Source organism: Tiliqua scincoides, chromosome 7, assembly GCF_035046505.1.
Source record: "Tiliqua scincoides isolate rTilSci1 chromosome 7, rTilSci1.hap2, whole genome shotgun sequence".
In the NCBI taxonomy this organism is placed as follows: domain Eukaryota; kingdom Metazoa; phylum Chordata; class Lepidosauria; order Squamata; family Scincidae; genus Tiliqua; species Tiliqua scincoides.
In genome coordinates this window covers 58,551,956-58,571,822 of record NC_089827.1, presented here as the reverse complement: position 1 = coordinate 58,571,822, position 19,867 = coordinate 58,551,956, and the positions used below count along the sequence as shown (strand labels likewise).

General features: G+C 45.6%; 1 protein-coding gene across 2 annotated transcripts; it reads left to right on the top strand.

Annotated features, from left to right (window-relative positions):
* Nucleotides 1-934: 934 nt before the first annotated feature.
* Nucleotides 935-12,735, top strand: TOB2 (transducer of ERBB2, 2). 2 transcript variants are annotated; one of them, XM_066633564.1, is made up of 2 exons: nucleotides 935-1,210; nucleotides 8,272-12,735. In XM_066633564.1, exon 2 carries the CDS (start codon nucleotides 8,357-8,359, stop codon nucleotides 9,380-9,382), a length of 1,026 nt encoding a protein of 341 aa, XP_066489661.1. In that variant the 5' UTR covers nucleotides 935-1,210; nucleotides 8,272-8,356; the 3' UTR covers nucleotides 9,383-12,735. The 2 variants fall into 2 exon arrangements, with proteins under 2 accessions (XP_066489661.1, XP_066489662.1); XM_066633565.1 differs by lacking the exon at nucleotides 935-1,210 and adding an exon at nucleotides 4,119-4,263.
* The last annotated feature ends 7,132 nt before the right edge of the window (nucleotides 12,736-19,867 follow it).

The following is a 19,867-nucleotide window of genomic DNA, read 5'->3' as shown; positions in this document are numbered from 1 at the left end:
GGGAATTGGACAAGTTTCTGGAGGAAAAATCCATCACAGGTTATAACCCATGATGTGTATGCGCAACCTCCTGATTTTAGAAATGGGTTATGTCAAAATGCCAGATGCAAGGGAGGGCACCAGGATGCCGGTCTCTTGTTATCTGGTGTGCTTCTTGGGGCATTTGGTGGGCCGCTGTGAGATACAGGAAGCTGGACTAGATGGACCTATGGCCTGATCCAGTGGGGCTGTTCTTATGTTCTTGTGAGCCCAGGTCTACCAGCCTTCTGGATGTGGAGGCCAGGTCTACCCAACCATGCAGCATTGGCAGCTAGATAAAGTAATATGGAAAACCAAACACACTCCTAAGTCTCTTTAAAATATTTGAAATTTAGAAAACTGTTGCTGAAAATTAGCATCACTGTATTTATGCTCACACTGTAGCCTTGCAGCTGTACCCCATACACTCCTTCGTGGTTATCAGATCCACAAGCCAAAGAGCTACTATAGTAGGCCAGTTTACTCCCAGATTTGACACTGTGTTCAGGAGTGTCATGGATGCATTTCTGGGCCTGGTGTGTATTGTCTGCAGCAGCAGTTGCCACTGCATGCCCAGGGTTGTGCCTCCAGTATCAAGCATAGGCAGTGAGTTTGGGTGAGATCAGAAAATGTCAGGTCCCAGGAACTTTCTGGGCCCCCTCCTTTGGCTCCTGGGCCCCCTTTCTGACCCTGAGCCCCAGTACAAATAACCCCTTTACCCCCCTCTCCTAGGCCCTGCCTGCAACACCTCTAGGCGCTTGGCACAGAACGAGTTAATGTGAAGCTGGCGTTTGGGGAAGTAGTTCCGGCCTCCCTCCCTCGCTTTTACCTCCTTCCTTGTCCTTCGCAGGACGCGTCACCCTGGGCGTGGAGGAGGATATCCCTGCGCAGGGTTGCTAAGGGTGAAACTTTTCATTTACTTTGCTCACTTTGGGCCAGGGAGAGGGTGGCTGCAGGATCCCTGCGGAGGGAAGGTGGAAGGCAGGAGGGGGCGCCCCAGTCAACATCCCCCCACCCCACTTGTAGAAGGGGGAGAAGGGACCTAAATAACATCCACTGAATTAAAGCAACAGACACTGAACACCCATCAGCAGCAGCACCACCAGCACATCAGCCTGCAAAGGAATAGACACCTTGGAGATCAACCCTGGAAAGAGGCAGAACCGACTCAGCAGGTGCTGGAAAGAAGCAAGTAAGTGGCTTGGGGGGGGCAGAGAAAGGGGAGTGAGGATCTCCCGAGTTGCACTGTTTAGGTGTCAGCTTTTAAAACCTGTTTGTAATGCATGATTCCCCCCCCCCTTCTTGAGACTGCGCGACTCACAGCCCAGTCCTAAGCGGGTCTACTCAGAAGTAAGCCCCATTATGTTCAGTGGGGCTTGCTTCTAGGAAAGTGTGCCTAGGATGGTAGCCTTGAGATTGAGGTTGTGCTAAGGGACTTGGGCTACAATCCTATCCACACTTTCCTGGGCGTAAGCCCCATTGACTATAATGGCGCTTACTTCTGAGTAGGCATGTATAGGTTTGGGCTTTTCCGGTGCAGATTCTATGCACGCTTTCCTGAGAGTCAGCTCCATTGAAAGACAATGGGACGTGCTTCTGTGTAGACAGGCATAGGATTTGTGCACTTCATCCAGGTGTCAATTCGATTTTGAGTCGCCCCTTTCTGGTTCAGGGGAGCAAATTCTTGGGTTGGTTCTTCCTTCCCTTCCACCCTTGCAATGAAGAAAAACAGGCTCCCCAGATCTGGATAGCTCTGCTTCTGCCCTGCCCCTTTAGGGGAGAAAATCCTGGACTTAGAGCACAATCCTATACCTATTTACGCAAACCTTGTCCCATTATATTCAGTGGGGCTTACCTCCAGGTAAGTGTGTATAGGATTGTAGCCTGAAAGCCTTTCTGTGTCTCTTAGGCTGCAATCCTATCTATACTTTCGTGGGAGTAAGTTCCATTGACTATAATGGGACTTGCCTCTGAGTAGACAAGACAGACATAGGATTGGGCTCTTCAAAGGTGCCCTTTCCCCTCTTTCTTTCAATGGAGGGGTGTTTTTGTGTGCCTTTTATTGCAAGGTAGAGGAATTAGCAGGAAAGTGATTTGCTGTGAAATGGGGGGAGGGAAGAAATCCCTCCCCAGGTCACCATTTTGTTCTTGCTGGTCTTAGGCCTCCAGATAGACCCCATCAAGCCTCAAAAGGGGCTTTGGCCTGGAAATCCTGCGGCCATTCAGAGCCAATCGTATGCTTATCTACTCAGTAGTAAATCCCATTGTAGTCAATGGGATTAATCCCAGGAAAGTGTGGATAGGATTGCAGCCTGAGAGTCCACTCCGATGCCTGTCTACTCAGAAGTGAATCCCATTATAGTCAGTGGAGCTTACTCCCAGGTAAATGTGAATAGGATTGCAGCCTAAGAGCTCAATCCTAGGCATGTCTACTCAGAACTAAATCCCAGTCTAGTCAATGGGGCTTACGCCCAAGTAAGTGTGGATAGGATTGCAGCCTGAGAGCTCCATCCTATGCTTGCCTACTCAGAAGTAACCCCCATTATACTTGATGGGGCTTGCTCCCAGGAAAGCGTTCCTGGGATTGCAGCCTCAATCCCCTCCCCAGGCTGGCTAGGGGAGGACAGTGGGGCTCCTTTCTCGCCCAGTGGCCCCACACTTGGGGGACAGGGTGGGGATGGGGGAGCGAGGAGACCGGGTCCTGGTCGCGCCTCTGCTTAAGCCGGATCAGCGCCGACCGGGGAAGAAGATGGTGGCGCCCCATTTTGTGCTGGAACTTTCCTTCCCCCCCCCCGGACCTCTGTGGGGCTTCTGTTCAGGCGGCAGCCTCGGCCCCTGGAATCCCCCCCAGGGCGGAGGGGGCCTCGCCGCCCCCAAAAGCCCCCGGTGTGGGGCGAGCGTCCTGGCCCCCTCCCCATGATTTAATAATGGGGCGGGGAGGGGGGAGGAGGTGGGGGCGGCTGGCCAAACCCCACGGCGCTCTTCGGCTCCGGCTGCCCCAAGGGCCTTCGTCCCGCCCGAGGACCGTGGGAGGTGAGCAGGCCGGGGCCTCGAGGGAGGGGCCGCCGCGGGTGGGTGCTCAGCCTGCCGCAAGCCCGGCCGCCCGGGGGGGGCCTGTAAGCGCCCAGAGCTCCTTCCAGGCGGGGCTGAAGGGAGAGGCCTGGGCGAGTCACCTTCACCGGACACCGCAGGCCGCCTGGCCTGGCCAGAGCTTCCCTTCAAGGGCCTTCGGTCGCCTCTTCCCCGCCTGGCAGTGCAGGCCTGGGCGTTGCAGTGGGGCTCCCCCTCAGCCACCACTCGCAGGGGGTCCAAGGCCCCTCCCACACCTGCACTCCTAGGAAGGGGATGGGGCTGGCTGTCAAGGGAGCGAGTCTGGGACCCCAGAGGCCAGGCAGCCGCTTTCAGGGGGGTCCGGAGACACGCTCCCTTGACAGCCAGCCCCATCCCCTTCCCTGGACCCCTCCCTAGCAGTGCAGGTCTGGGGGGCGGCAGTGGCCTTGACCCCCCCCCATGCAGCCTGCGCTTGCGAGTGGAGTCGTGGCCAAGGAGAAGCCCCACTGCAACAACATGGGCAGGTCTTGGGGCTGCTCAAGTGGTCTTGGCCCACCCCCCTTGTTCCCTCCATAGACCTCACAGCAGAGGAGTGGGGCCAGAGGAGTGGGTGGGGGTCTACCTCTGAGGAGTAAAGTAGGAGCAGATGCAAACCTCAATTGCAACCCATGATTTGACATTTTTCGTCCTCTGCTTATTTTCTCCCTGCTCCAGCGGGGGGGGGGCCCTCCATGCAGAAGAGAAACAGGGGAGAGGGAGAACTGGGATACTTTAGATTTAAGCCATTTCTGCCCAGCATCGCATATATGCCCAACAGGGACCAAATGTGTACACCTATGGACTGGGAAAAAATGGGTTAAATCTATGATGCAAAATAGTATTTTGGGGGGGGGGTGTTTGCCCCTAGAGTTGAGCTATAGAGCAATAGAGCACAGAGAGCGCATGCGCCTTGGAAAATTTTGTGGCTGCTCCACTGAGCAGGCGCTGGTTCCCTGGGCCAGCTTTGGCGCAAAGCATATGGAGAAGGGTAGTTAAAAGGCGAAGTAGGTCACTGCATGTTGTAAGAGGAACTGGGCTCAGTCTGAGCTGCGAGTCCTGGGACACTGGACTGGAAGGAAGGTGCAAGTCCCAGGACGCTGGACTAGAAAGAAGGACACAGGGAGCAGCTCAAGCAATCCGTAAAGATTTTCTTAGGTAGGATCACTAGAGAAATCTTGTCTGCAGAGATGGAGCATATAAGAAAGAATAGAGGCGATCAGGAGAGCAGGTCCCTTCAGAGGAGGCAATGTCAATGCTGCCTGAAAAGGCCCAGGAGGGAGGCTCCTTGTGTAAATAACGCCCACATAGGCAAGTGCTTTTGGCATGGCAAGAGGGAATGGATTGTGCAATTGTGCTTGGAGAATGTGCCTCCCTTGGGCTGGCCCCTGCCCTCCCACAAGGGCTCTGCTGTCTCTCTATTTTATGTCTTATATTTAAAGCAGATATGCAGATTACCCCCCTGAAATTAGGAATTGTTGAGAGGGGACTGGCTGAGCAAAAGGCTGTTGTTTGCTTGGGTGTGGTCTGTGAGCATGTCTTAGGATGCTATTCTGAGATTCAGACTTCTATTAGTATAAAATAATTAGAGGCAGTATATGACTTTACACTGGCCAGCATGTTGTTGTTTTTTCTGGAAGTACCCACTGTCTTTTTGTTCTTTATAAGCATTAAAAAAGCACTCTGTTTAGAAACTCGTCTATGTCATTATTTAATTATACCTCTAATTCCCATGTTTGACGGGTATTTAAAGTATTTACTGCACTCATTCTACAGCAGTCCAGTCATAGTCTTGGCATATAAAAGACCTCGCCTGACACTGCTATATTTGTGTTCTTACTATGTTCTCGTGATGCCAGGGATTGTTCTTATGCCGAATCATAGGCTAAAGTGATGGACTCATTGTTTCCCTGTGTTTTGTCACAGGCAAAGCAACTCTTAGCTTTAACATTTTGAGGATCATAGTAAAGCTGTTCTGAGGAATTGGAATATGGACTTTTTAAAATGAAGATGCAGAGAAAACCAGGGACTCAACTGCAATATGCAGTTGTCCCCTGTGTAGGTTTGCCATGATAACAGTTTAGGGATTAAGGGATCCTACTGGACATAAAGTTTATTTTGCTGAGAAGTTAAGCAGTGGTCCTTAGTTGCACATAGATTTCTTTTTCGTGTGTGGAAGTTTCTCTAAATAAAATCCAAGTTTTTGCTAAATTACACATGGTAATCCGGTATTTGGTTTATTTTTTTTTCTATTGATGCCATAGGGAATACTTTTAAAATTAGAATGGTAGAACTGTGTTTTAAAACAAAATCTTAACAGTGAGCTAGTTGACTCATTTATCCAACCTCAGTTTAGGTCTTTTCTTAACCTGCTGGGGATCTTGGAGGCTGTTAGTATTACTTTCCTTAACTGAAAGAGCATTCTGAATCTTGATGATGGTTTTGAAAGGTTATATGTGCACTTGCTTAGAAATGAGTCCAGATGAACTTGATGGAGCTAAATTCCATGAATAAATTACTCAGAAGTGAGCTGCAGTTTTATCAGTATCCTGTCTGAGAAAACTGATGGATACAAAAGCAAAATAATTGTTTTTCAGGAAACAAACTTACATGTCTATTGTATTTTGCCTCCCTGTAGGGAGGCATTAACTTTATACTCCATTCCTAAATTATGGCATCTGATTTCTAAAATAGTGCATTCATAGAGGAGTCACGGCCTAGAAATAAAATATCTCTTACCACCTTCATTTGTTACCCTCTCAAGGTTCTCAGCACAACAGATTATAATTCTGCTGCATTAAGAATAGTTGCAACAGTAAGCCAGGTTGCATCCTTGGGGTGGTATATATGGGTGAATCTTCCCTCTTGAGCTAAGCTTCTTTTCCCAGTTGGGTATAGGCTATAAGGAATGGTTTAGTCAAAAATCCATTGGAAGACTCAAGGGGCTCTACATGTTAGCCTGACAATGGGTTGTTTCTGGTTGACCGTTCAGAAATTTGCCTTGCTCAGATTTCTCCTTTTGGCAATTTTTATTTTCAGCAGGCAAATTCAAATAATTGTGATATTACTTGTCATGGTCTAGTAACTTCTGAAATACAGGTTCTAAGATCCAAAGTTGTGCTGTCAGCAATCTCTCTGGCCATCTCTGTAATATACTCAATTCAAAGAGAGTTACTTAGAGAATTCTTGTTACTCCAAAGAATTGATCACACAGTAGCTATGGAATTTGCAGTGTCCCCGTGTGTATTTTAAAGATAAAGATCCAGATTATTTTGTAATTGCACATGTCATTATGTACTGTTTACTTCTTGCCCACAGCTTACTCAGATTCCAAGAATGGATATACCAGTGCAGTCTCAAATGTTATAGACAAATAAGATGGCACCGATGTTTAGGAATTAGATTTAAGGCTGAAACTGACCTGGTCCTTTCTTACATCTTATACTGCAATTAGTGCTGTAGTTCCCATTTCTTTTGGTAAAAGTCTAACTTCTTGCTTAACTCCAAGAAGCAATCCAGAAATCTGGGGTTTATGTCAAACAGCTTCTTCTGATGTAGGTTTCTTAATCCTGCTTAGCAAACACCTCTACGTGTGTTTGAAAACATTCTAAGGAAGCCAACAGTTGATCCTATTCTATTAATTGGTAACTCAAACAGCTGAATATGCTACATCTGCAGAATGGAGAAGAGTTACATACATCCTTCTCTGTAAATCGGTTTCAACTTCTTTTTGCTCCTCTGGGGCACTTGTAGCTTATGTAAGCTTCAGTAGTGTGGGTTGCAGATGCTAGTTAGAAGTCACCTGCAAAAAGTCAATGTCAATAGCAAAGAATGGTTGGAAATGCCTCAGATTTGCTTCCAGGAGCATTGGTGGTGCCTGGGTCTTAATGAATGGATGTTAGTTGATAGAGGTGATATGACCCAGCTTTCGATTCCTTAGAGAGGGCCACTTTACAAATTTTTCATTACTAGACATTTATAAAGCATTTGTACTAGATTTGTAAAGCGGCCCCCTCTAAAGAATTGATAGCTGGACATCCTCTCTGACTCAAAGTCAGATCAATTAGCATTGAGGGTGGATGGATGACATTGCCACAGTGAGGTGAGTCCTCATTTACAGCATTTAAGAGCTCTTCACAGAGTTAGTTGCTCTCGGTTGCAAAGCCTATTGATTTGTTGGGCTAAAACTACATGCCAAGTCTCACTTTAAGCTACTAGAACACATCAGTAGGTTTCAAAACCAAGAGAAACTAGTTTTGTGAATATGTTGTAAATGTTGCAAGCAGTGACTCACCCCACTGTGATAACACCATTCATCTTTGACATTCAAATAATAAGTGGGTTATGACAAACCTATATGCACTGAGCATTATGTCTATTGTTTGCATGGGTGTGGATAACACTACCCTGTTGCTAGGTGTCTTGTAGTCTGATGCCATGATGCATAACTTAAATGGTTTCTATGATGTTGATGAGAAAAGTCATCTTGAGCTAATGGTTCACAATCTTTAAGGATCAGGCATGCCAGAATGTTTTGTTCATAAAGCACAAAACAGCCAAAAAGGTGTTGGTGTGCCATGTTACAAGTATATTTCCTTGTTGAGGGACAGGAAGAATTCAGTATATTCTGAATTTTTATCAGCAAGGTTTATTCTTCCACAATTGCCCCTCCCTTACCTGTACCATCTGTAACACTCTACCAGTTGTGACAGTGAATTTTCACGAATCAATTTCTGGTAGGTTGGGTAGTGCATCTAGTGTTCTTTCCAGCTGAGTCTTAAAGGCAAGCTGGTAGTTCAGAGAGTCCTCGTGTTTCTAACTGCATTAAGGAAACCTCCCCTGACTTTCTGGTTTCGAACACTACTGGAAACTGATGCTTTCATTTTCCAAAACAAAAAAGGGCTTGTAACTTGCCTTAAGCCATTTCTGCCCAATGTTGCATGGAATTCATTGGTATCTGACAAGATACCAACTCATAGGCCCATCTGCCAATCTGTTGGCATTCCTTAACAGTTCTTTGCTTTATGTGGCAAATGGTATTTGTCTAACATGCTCTGGCTAACGTCTGAAACATTTAAAAAATGTAGCTGTTGTGCTGCGGCAATATTACATTCCACCTGACACTTTGTCTTTCCTTCTCTTTCTCCTTCCCCTACCCTACCCTAGGATTGTTCAGAGCCAACATTCGTCTATGTTTGTGTCCTTTATCTGTTTTAATATACTGCCCTAACTTGCTTGCTGTGAAGGGAGTATGCATCTGGAGATCAAAGTTGCTCTGAACTTCATCATCTCATACCTGTACAACAAGCTTCCACGGAGGCGGGCCGACCTGTTTGGTGAAGAATTGGAGCGGTTGCTGAAGAAGAAATATGAAGGCCACTGGTATCCAGAGAAGCCTCTGAAGGGTTCTGGCTACCGCTGTGTTCACATTGGGGAAACTGTGGACCCTGTAGTGGAGCTGGCAGCCAAACGGAGTGGGCTGGCTGTGGAGGATGTGCGAGCCAATGTTCCTGAAGAACTGAGTGTCTGGATTGACCCTTTTGAGGTTTCCTACCAGATTGGAGAGAAAGGGTCAGTCAAGGTCCTTTATCTAGATGACAGCGAAGGCTGCAGTGCAGCTGAGCTAGACAAGGAGATCAAAAGCAGCTTCAACCCTGATGCCCAGGTGTTTGTCCCCATTGGAAGCCAGGACAACTCTTTGTCCAACTCTCCATCCCCATCCTTTGGCCAGTCACCCAGCCCTACTTTCATCCACCGCTCTGCCCAGCCCATTACCTTCACCACTGCCACTTTTGCCGCTACGAAATTTGGCTCAACTAAGATGAAGAAAGGTGGAGGAGCTGGAGCAGGCACCAATGGCTCAGGAGTTCCTCCGCAGCAGCAGCAGCGCCTGGCCCGGTCCCCCACCAATGGCTTGCTGAAGCACAAGGGCCTCTCCCTGTCTATGCATTCTCTGAACTTCATTGGGGGCAGTCCAGCTTCTCAGTCCCAGCTGTCTCCCAATGCCAAGGAGTTTGTTTACAACGGTGGATCGCCAGGAGCCAGCAGCCTCTTCTTTGATGGCATAACCACTGAGAGCCAGGCTGGTGGCATCCCACCTGCATCCCAGTTCAGTGCCAGTGGTGGTGGCAGCACTTTTGACATGGCTCAGGTCTTTGGTGGCAGCACCAACAGCCTCTTTCTGGAGAAGACACCCTTCGTGGAAGGACTCAGCTATAATCTGAATGCCATGCAGTATCCCAGCCAGTCGTTTCAGCCAGTGGTTTTGGCCAACTGACCGCCATGAGAGTATTCTGGGGAAAATAACTTCCAAAAAAGAGAAAAAAAATTAGAAATATTTGAAATCTTATAAATATAACTTCTTGGAAAGAGACAACCCTTGATTTGTTGTGTCATGCCAGGGAGCGCTGCTGAAGCACTGATTTTTTTTAAAGAAACTGGTTTCTCGTGCTCTTTCCTTCCCATACTTCTACACCTAATGTGGGAGGTGATTATTCTCAGCCCAGCAGTGGTGGGAACCAGAGTCACTTACTATCTCCCATGCTGCTCCTCGGAACTGGTTCTCAAATATACTTGGTGTAAGGATGGCCTTGTTCAGAGTACTGTCAGTACTGTCCCTTGGGCCCAGATGTGTTGTTTCCCCTCTTCCCACTCCCCTTTCTGGAGTGACTGGAAAGTGGTGGGGAGATGATTTAGATAGCTTCAGGATATGTGAGGTCTCAGCAGCTCCCTGGAGAAGCTTGGGTCTTGCTTCTCTTTATGTGATGGTGCAGATGGTGGTGGGGTGAACCCACCAATTTCTGTAGCTCTTGGATTTCATATTCCTCTTACAAAATTGAAGCAGAACAAAGTTCTCAATGTTTTTTTTCTTTTTTGCCTGTACTAACTGGTGATGGCAGGGTCTTGCAGTGAAAATGCTACTTTTGTTTTTCCTGAAAGTGTTTCTAGTTGCAGGGGAGTGCTGATGATAGCATTTAAGCATCTGGGACAGTTCTGCATAGTGTTTCCCATTACAAGCCCCTCCTCTTCTCCTGTCCCCAGCCCCCCATACAAGTCCTATGTGACAATAACTTTTCAGGCAGCTGAGACCTATTGTCCGTTGCCATGATGTTTAAGTGGGGCTCTGACTTGTGAGAAAAATCAATCTGTGTATATTGCACTTCCCTTTCAAGGGCAGGAGTGAATGCTGGCCATCCATCCAGTGTCTTGCACCTGAGCAGCCCCATTGATGTTCCTCAGGACCAGTTGCCTTGGTGTTTGGAGTTCTGAGTTCTATTGCTAGCAGAGCATTTCGTTACTGGTTCTCATGAGGAAGATGGTTTTTCTGCTCTTTAATGTTATAGCACTACTTTTTGTCAGGGAAGAGAGAGTTGCAGTGCAAACTGTTTTCTGGACGTACAGAAAAGGGCTTGCACTTTGAGGGCTTGCACTTTGAATTTCATGTCTTTTAAAGACTTCTGACCAAAAACACTGCAATTTTTCATGTGAAAGGAAGCAGGCATTCCTGAACAGAAGAGCACCCCACATATCGGGTCCAACGTGGACTTGTTTCATCTCAAAGCTGCATGGGTGGTGGAGTGGGCTCGCTGTAAAATTTCCAAGTGACTTAAGGTGTGATGTGAAAGTGTTCTTTGATATGAATGTAGAGCCTCTCCTTCCTTATTATTGCTAGTAACCTAGTAACCGGAACCCCTGCATCTCCCATTTCTGGCAGGAGAGGACAGCCTGGAAGACAGGGATAGTAGTGGCCTTCACAAATGATTTTTTTTGCAGAGGAGATGAGAAAATCTGCCTTTGGCAGCAAACCTTTCCCCAGCTATGCCTTTTGAGATGATGACCTGTGATCCAGTGTTTACCTAGCTAGGGTGATATGGGGTGAGAGATCTCCTAGGGAGTGGGAGGAAGGGGGCTATGGAGTGCGTACTCCACACTTCAAAATACTTCCCACTCTTATTTTGCTCTTCTCCATAATATGGCTTGGAGTGCGTAGTCTTGTTTCTGCAGCATCTCTGACCAAGTTATTCTGAATAAGCTACAATATGTTTTTCTAGAGATCTCCAGTGACTTGAGAGGAGATTTTGAAGTTCTGCCTTCACTCCTAAACTGACAATATCCTGCAGGTCTGAATATGAGCCTTAACTGCCATATGCATCCCTCTCCCCTGCCCCGCCCATGAAGAATCTTGATCCTTGATGCACTAGAGATCATGGGCCTGATTCATGGAGCATGTCTCCTGCACAAGCCATATTGCTGTGAACAGGAGTTGTGAAATTGATGAGGCTTGTGCAGAAGATGCTTTCAGGGTGCCCCTGCCCGAGAGACATGGTTTCCATGTACCACTGTTCTGCTGGGCTGAGAAAGACACTAAAAATGATGATCTCAGCACTCTACCTTTTTTTTGTGACCCACTGGGTGGATGAGGAAGGAAGGCACTGTCGGACAGTAATGTGATGGGTGAAGTTTCGAGGGGCTAGAAGTTCAAAACCTGAAAGAGACTCTTGGAACCTGTTCCGCAAAGACACTTGTTGTCCGTTTTCCCCCCAACATTACCACTGCCACCCACTTCCCCCTCTGGAGTGTACTGTAGACTGCCAAGCTATTACACTGGACTTGAACCATATCTCCCTTGCTAGGAGAGCTGCTGGCTTCCTATCCACCCAGCATAATCTGCTTTGATAATTTCCTGCAGCAGAAAACTGCTATGAGCCACTGCCTAGGCAGGATGTGTCCTTCTAAGGCTTAGTATATTGAAGGGAGAGAGGGACCCTCACTAGCACCTGCAACGTGTGTGATGATGTTTGACACCCGCTTTATCCTGCTAACTGCTCTTTGAAACGAAGCCTGCATACACAAGGAGGAAAAGGGGAGGGACCAACCTCTGTCTCCTAAAGGAACACACACTGTGCTTCAGAAGCATTTCCAGTGCTGGCGACAATGAAACTCATGGCCTCTTTTTTGGTGGTCTTGTCTCAAGAGTTAGACATTCAGCTTCAATTTTATTTTTAGAACCTGCACTAATTTACCTGGTTTCTTAGGAAGAAAAAGAGATTTTTTTTAACTTTTATTTTTATGGGTTTGTGTTAATTTTTTTGTTCGTTTATATTGAATAATTTGCTACATTTGTAAAATGTAAGAGGTATATATAATATATGTATATTTCTAACGTAAAAAAAAATTGAAATTTTTCTTTGAGATTTTTTCTTAGGGGAGAGAGAAAAATATTTTTTCAGGAAAATTTTAAAAAAGCAGCAGTTGAAAGCTCCTTTCCCCCTCCCCCTTCCTGACCCTTTTTGAACAGTGAGTCAGCAACATGATGGAAGAGGATGGATGAATGCAAAGAGGACAGAATTATGTATGTTTTTTAATGCAGAGGTCCATGCTGTTTTTCTTCTTTGGTTTTTTTACAGGTGGGGGAGCCACTGAGTTGGGATCCAGAGGGGGGTTTCTTTCTTTTTCTCTAGCGAAGGAGGAATACAATCAGAGTTTTGTATTCAGAATGTTGTGCAATATTTTGGAACAGGACATCAATGTGTCTAGAGATTTCGTCAAACAACCCAGGTTGATCAAATCTGTACAGTTTCTATTGTTCCAGATTTTTTTAAGTTTGTATTAAAAGCATGATATATAATAGCCTCTTGTCTGTTGTTTGTGAAAGATAAAGTGTAAGGAGTGGACTTTGGGGTGGGAGAAAAGAGGGAAATTCTTCTAGAACATGTGCTACAGCACCGTCCACAAAGGAAGATACAATTTAGGGTCTGGAGAGTGTCATGGAGAAAGCCAGTTGTTTGACTTGGCGAACGTGAGGCATTAGCTGTGTGACTAGTACTGCCATGCTGGTCCCTGTTAACACATGCAGAGCAGAGGCAACTGGTAGTATCTGAAGCACATCTGGACAGTCAACCAGAATGTCGCAAGATTGCACCTGTTCCCAGTAAGAGTTGTTGGCAGGTTAAGGGCTACTGAATATAAATGAGGGCTTCTGAATATAAATAAGCAAGAAAATGGTTCTTGCCATTTGGGTACCCTGACATGTTGCCTGCGCTTGTCAAGTACACTTCTAAGGGGACAGTCCTATACTTGTGTATGTGGAAGTAAGTTCCACTGAATTCATTGGCACATCACATTATATTTGTGTATTAAAGCATAGCAACAGCATGGCCCATATTAGGCCATGACCAAACTTAGAAGGGGTGCCAGAAGTTCTGAGAAGTGCCCTTAACAGAAATAGTGTTTCTTCCATTTACACTAACCAACTGTTGGTATAGAAACAAAGGACTTAGGGGTAGTTTTTAAAGTACTCCACTCTTCGAGGGTTTTTTTTAATAACAACATGGCAGCATAACAAATGCTTGGAACAGTCCAAGTTAACTTGGCTGGAACAAAACAATATTGAGGGGGGTGTCCTAAACGCAAGATGATGATAAAAGTCTCCTTTACCATATGTCCTGGTTACATAAACGCAAGACAACACTTTAGACGTGTAGTTTGAAGATACAGTATCTGTAATTTAATCTTTAAAAGCATGTTGCATGGATAGGCATGTGCCACCTGCCAAGTCTCTTCCACCTGCTGATATGAAACAGACAGTATCCAGAAATTGCCTGGCATCTGCAAGATGCTTTTATTGCCTCAGTTGGGTTTGGAAAGCAGTCATGATCTCTCATGCCGGGTGTTCTGGTTTGCAGAGCCAGTAAGTGTTCTATAGATCCAACACAAGGTTAGGACTTCATGTGCGGATGTGCATAATAGAGGCTAGTATTCTATTCTTGGTATCCAAGAGTGAACAAGAGTGATGTCAGATCCCCTTGAGTACTGTATATAGAGGCCAAAAAGCATTTCCCCATTACTCGCAGTTTTTACCATTGTTAGAAATTTACTGTTTTGGAAAAAATTTACCCAGCTGTTCCTCTTGCTGCAAAAGATCAAACACCATGTGCTTCCCTTTTGAAGCAGAAATGGCAAGCCTGCCATCAGAAGCACCCAGTAGAGTGGTAAAAGTAAAGTTCAAACACCTCAGCCCAAATAACATACAAAGTTGATCAGACAACACAGTGCTTGGCAGGCATGTCAACAAGCTCTAACCGGTCTCCAGAAACTCCTGGGTAGTTTCTCCCAAGCCAGGGTGTGTTGGTTAGCATTTAGCCATTCATCATAGAGGACTCCACCACTAGGAAGGAAATGTATAGATAGCCTGAGTCACTGGGAGGGAGGGAGGGATCCCACCTGAATGAAGGCAACAGCTTCAATAGAGAATGCTAAGCCTTCTTGCTTGTAACTATTCCCTCTAGGAGCAGCAGTGATTTATGGCATGAGTCAGCCATGGAGGGAGGGGGGAGGCTCTCCTCCCCTTTACAGAGGATTACAAAGAGGTTGATGCTGCAGTACTTGGGCTGTTGCTGCGAAGGCAGCATAACAAGTCCAGGAAAGCTAGCTTGGAAGGGATGACTGCTGAAGGCTCTCAATTATTTAGGTAATAGAATTCAAGAAGCAGGTGAAGCAGAAGCTACACACATAGCTGGAGCTGGCACACTGCAGCTAAAGAGGAAGAGGAGAGTTAAGTTCAGCAGCACTTAGTCCAGACTGTGCTAAACAGTTCTCTGGTACTGCATGACATTTATGGCAACCAGTCTTTGATTAGTTTTGCTTTCAGGCCTGATGGGGGCAGCTAATTGATCAGCAGACTTCTGGGATCAGAAGGAAAATTTGACTTAAACAAGACTAGACTGCCTTGCAATAAACTTCTGAGATGTCTTACCATTTTGAGCTATTCCCAAAGCTGCCGAGAGTGGTTGTATCATTTTACTCCAAATATATTTTAAAAAGGGATGGGGATACAAACTCATTTATAGTTTTCAGTGGAGTAGCTGTTAACTGACTTATTCAAGATGCATATTTGCATATTACCAATACCTTCAGTGCGGGTACCTTTGCAAGGAATTCTTGAAAGGAATAGTTTCTTTGAAGTAGTAGGAGATCATTTAGCAGCAATGAAAGCAAGGAATATGTTAATATTTTTCCATCAGCACTGCAATGGAAAATGTAGGTTACAAAGGTTAGGAAAAACCGCTAAAAGGAAAAAAAGTAGCATTGCACTGAAATGCAAAATATGCTATTTTGGCTGACAAGCTCAAAAGAAAACGTGCCTTCAAATTTTATCTCCAGCACAAATGGAGGAGAGCGCAAACACATCTGTGCACTTGCAGTAAGGTAATATGCCCTTCAGTCTCAAACCAGGAGTCAAATTTTAATCTGTAGTTAAAGCTTAGTGTTTAATCTGCTGATTAAACAGCTGAAAGTTTTCAGTCTTCAAGGTGCAATGATGCATAAAACATTACAATAACATCCCTATCTAGTTCCAGGTTCAAATCCCAGTTGCCAGAACATGTTTTCTTTTTTTTAAAAAAAAAGGTTTACAGTATTTTTGTAAGGACTTTAGAATCAAACAGGAGCCTCCAAAGTAGATGGGTTTTCATAACTGAAGGAAGCCACCAAGAATGGCCCTCACTCAAGCATGGAATGTGTGAAGTAGAGAGCATTTCTAAGCCTCTGGAGAATACCTTTCCCTCTGCATGAATGATGATAGGCAGGCATTGCACATCTGGAACCAGATATTGTGACTTCCATTAAGTGCAAGAATCTCTCCACTTCGCAATGGACCACCACAAGGCGTTGGCCAGGTCAGACATTGGACAAGAGTCCACACCATTAGAGGGTCCGCCTGTCAAGCTGATACCTGACCTCTCTGTGGTGGTACAGCGGTTGCACCCAGTGCATCCTCAGGGAGTCCCATGCGGGCCCATAAGGTAGAGGATGGTGTGTGTGTGTGTAAGGCCCAAACAATTCACAGTGCATGCTAGCGCAGCAAGGTACTGCTTTTCTCCTGACAATGTAACAGTGTTACCTATCTAAATGACCTACATGGATTTTTGCCTGCTGAATTTCATCGTGTGCTCTAAAACTGGATGTGTGGCAGACATATGCAAAGGATCCTTCCCTTTCCTCTGGGATATAAGCCACATGAATATCCCTCTGACCTTGAGTCTTTTCCCTAAGGACTGTGCTCCTGGCTTGTACACATTTTAATGGCATTTCTATATGATAGAGTTTGCACCCTGAATTCCATAACTCCCCACAATTTCCTCCCTTCAGCTACCCCTATGTCACTCTTTTCCTCCCTGTGGTACCCATTTTTATGGTTCATGCCCTTAGCCACTATTCAACACTCTTAAAAAAAATGCAGGTTAATTTCTTTTTTCAGATCTGCTTATGAAAACACATGCATGTAGGAAAAACTTAGGCCAAGGACCACAGTACTCTCTTACCTCGGTCTTTCTGGCTGCCATCCAACCTAAACAGTGAATGGAACATGCTCACCCTGATCCCCTCCAGCAGCACACTCAAAGGGTTATGCTTTCAGACCTCTGCCTCCTTCCCACGTCTGTGGCACCAATCTTACAGCACAGTCACCTTACGAAACCTTTAGTGTGTTCGAAAGACCTCCCCACCTTTACTTTTTTCCATTAACTTGCTTCACTTCTGTGATAAAAATGGTGGGTATCTTTTCATATTACAATTCTTAACAACTACAACAAACCAGAGACTGTTTTGAAAGCAGAAGTAGTCATTGGTACAGGAAAGGGGCACTGGGGAGGGGGGGGAAATAAGGTTTTAAAAATGCAGGTTTATTTGCAGTCACCTGTAGCACCTATTCCCTTTGAAAGGACTGGTGGCATTCAGTGTATTTGAAAATCAGGCCAGTGCATTCCTTTGCTGAGGTACTTCACTCTATTTTGGTTGTGCAGCTGAGGGGAAACTAAGGGAAGGAAAGCCTCATGTACAGTTCTGATACCTGCAACGTAATACAGATGAAATAAGCTGAAGTGTGTGTGTGTGTGTGTGTGTTTTCTCGTCTGAATCCCACTGTTGTGCTGACATGGCACTTACATCTAAAGAGACACATTCTCATGAAGGAATATATCACCATCACTACCTCCTTGTTAGCTCAGTGTTTTAGCAAGACCAGACTTGCCTCAGAGTGGAATCAACAAATGACAGAACAGAGTTTGTGTGTTCAGACTTTATTTTAAGAGACAGCAGCTGAGGCATAATAATTACAACAAACAATAGTCTGATACACTCTTCAGGTTTCTGTATCAGACTTCTTATACTCCAGAAAAGAACTCCTTTGCTGCTGTAAACCCAGACCCAACATTAAGCAATTCTGAATATTCTGAGGGAAAGGAGAAGGCTTCCAGAGCGCTACAAGACAGCCATCCTTTTCTTAAGGGGCAGAGCATAGGACTCTGCTTCCTCAGACCAGTGGTCCACTTAGGTCAATGTAGTCAATACAAACTGGTAGTGACCCTCCTGGGTTTCAGGCCAGAAATTTTCTCTGCCCTACCTAGAGATTGGGATTGAAGCTGGAACCTTCTGCCTTCAAAGCATATGCTCTTCTACCAAAATGTGACCCTACCATAAGGTTCTTGATGTGGCTTTAAGGAGGACCTGCAATTCCATGCAGATGTAAGTTATTTGGTTTATTTATGTTGCAATACTATTTAAACCATATCACCTTAAATTCTGTGCAGGAGACATGGTTAATAATCATGCAAGCAATGCCAACAACTTTCACTTCAGTTTAGCACCATGTACAAGCAGGACTGGTCCATTGATGAGGCCAACTGAGTCGGTTGCCTCAGGCAGCGGATTGGCAGGGCATGCCTATCTGCCCACTTGCCTCCACTGCTGTTCCTCCTCCACCCACTCCCTGGATTGCAAAAGGAAGAGCGATTTAGATCAATATAGAATAGGATGCATAAAACTCAGCAATACATTTGTGGTGCCATAATCTGTGTTATATCATATTTTCATTCTCTGGCATGCGTATCCAAGCTCTTTGTTGTATGTAAATATACTTAAATGAAGAAATATATGCAGGTTGAGAAATGCATCCTCAGCATTACAACCATACAAAATTTTTCTTAACAAATGCAGGGTGGGTCTCTCTGAACACTTTGCAGCATACACGGTTCAACTCCATTGTGCAGAGACAGCCTGAGGGAACTCCATTTAGCATTTTTACCAAATATATCTTTAGCCCATGCAATTACACCGCTTGGACATCTAGGTTATCAACACTGGATGCCAGCAGTTTGAAAATAATTTAAATGGAAGCACCCTGATCGGTTTCATTCATGAGACTCTGGGGCAGATGCCATGTCCTGCACATCATTTAGCACACTGTGAAAGCCCAGCAGTGCCCTTGAGCCCAACAACAGTGGGGGAGATGTATTTGTGCTACTAGGAACATTGCAAATCATTATGCAACAGGAAGGAAGTTGAGCAAGCAATATAGCTGAAAAAGTAAGCAAGGCATGATTCCTGATTTCATTTAATGTATTTATATTCTGCCTTTCTTCCAAGAAGCTTGAGGGGAAAATACATGGTTCTTCTGCTGCCATGTTATCCTTACTGCAACCCTGTGAAGCAGGTTGGGCTGAGTGATGGTGACTGGCCCAAGGTCACCCAGGGAACTTCATAGCAGAGTGAGGAACTGGACCTGGATTTCTCCAATTCTTAGTGCCAGTGCTGGAGATCCTGAAGCAAAGCTGTGTGCTGGGTCCCACACATTGCACACACCCTGTCCAACCAATGATGCATTGAGTGCTACTACTATCCCCAGGGTTCAGGGGTGAAGGAGGTAGAGTTTCTGCTGGGTGTGAGAGCTCAACCATCTCCAGCACTAAACATGGTACCATGCTGGCTCCTTAGAAAGATGGGAGCAAGTTAAGATGTTGGGGTACAGTGACAAAATAAAATGGGTTCATTCCCTCTGGACTATAGTCCTAAACATTTTGTACTTCTTTGGGGCCAAGAAGGCCACAATGGGAATTCCCATGGCCGGCTCAAGATTGCCTGAGATGGCATACCAAATGCTGCCCCCCCTTACCTGATGATGTGCCCTCCTCTGCTCCTCACACCCTCCAATGTCTTCACTCAGTGCTCCTCTCCTTTCCCCATTTTCTCTTCCTCTCTGTTCCCCTCTTCCTTTTCCAATCCAGGGAGTGGATTCCAAGCAGAAAGAGAAGCAGTGAAGGCAAGCCGGCACACAGAGATGAGCACCCCTCACCCATTTTCTGCATGAGGTGACCCCTTCAGCTGGCCTCAGGGATAGGCCAGTCCTGGTCATTCCATTCAACAAAGCTCATTCTTACTCTGGTCCAGGTCTGGTAAAATCTTATGATAACCTTTTGCTATTAAAGAAGTCATCCCAACTGAGACCTGTGTCATTTTTTAAGCAAATCTTCCATGTCTCCGGAACTGGAACGATAACAACAACTATAGAGCAGAAGTAGCATTTATTTTACTAATTCATGTACAGAAGATATAACATTTCCAGTGCCATGTCAACCACTGCATAAAGGCCTCTTTTCACAGAATAACACAGAAGCATAAAGTATTGAATTAACTCTGGATCCTCTCTTTCCAGGTTTCAGCAGCTTTAGGTCCCCAAGTAACAAAGGACGGACCATCCAAATGGAAGGAAAAGTCAGGAAGGCCCATTTCACGCTTCATGCAAAAGCAAACCCACGTTCACCAGAGAAGAACTACATGTTCCATGAAACACAAAACCACCATCAAAAATGGTAGACCCATGTAGGTTCAACTTATCCTATATCCACTCCTGACATTATTACAGGGTGTGTTTCCTCTCCTGCCAGTGATGTGGAGCAGAAGTAGGGACACCATAATGATGTCAGGA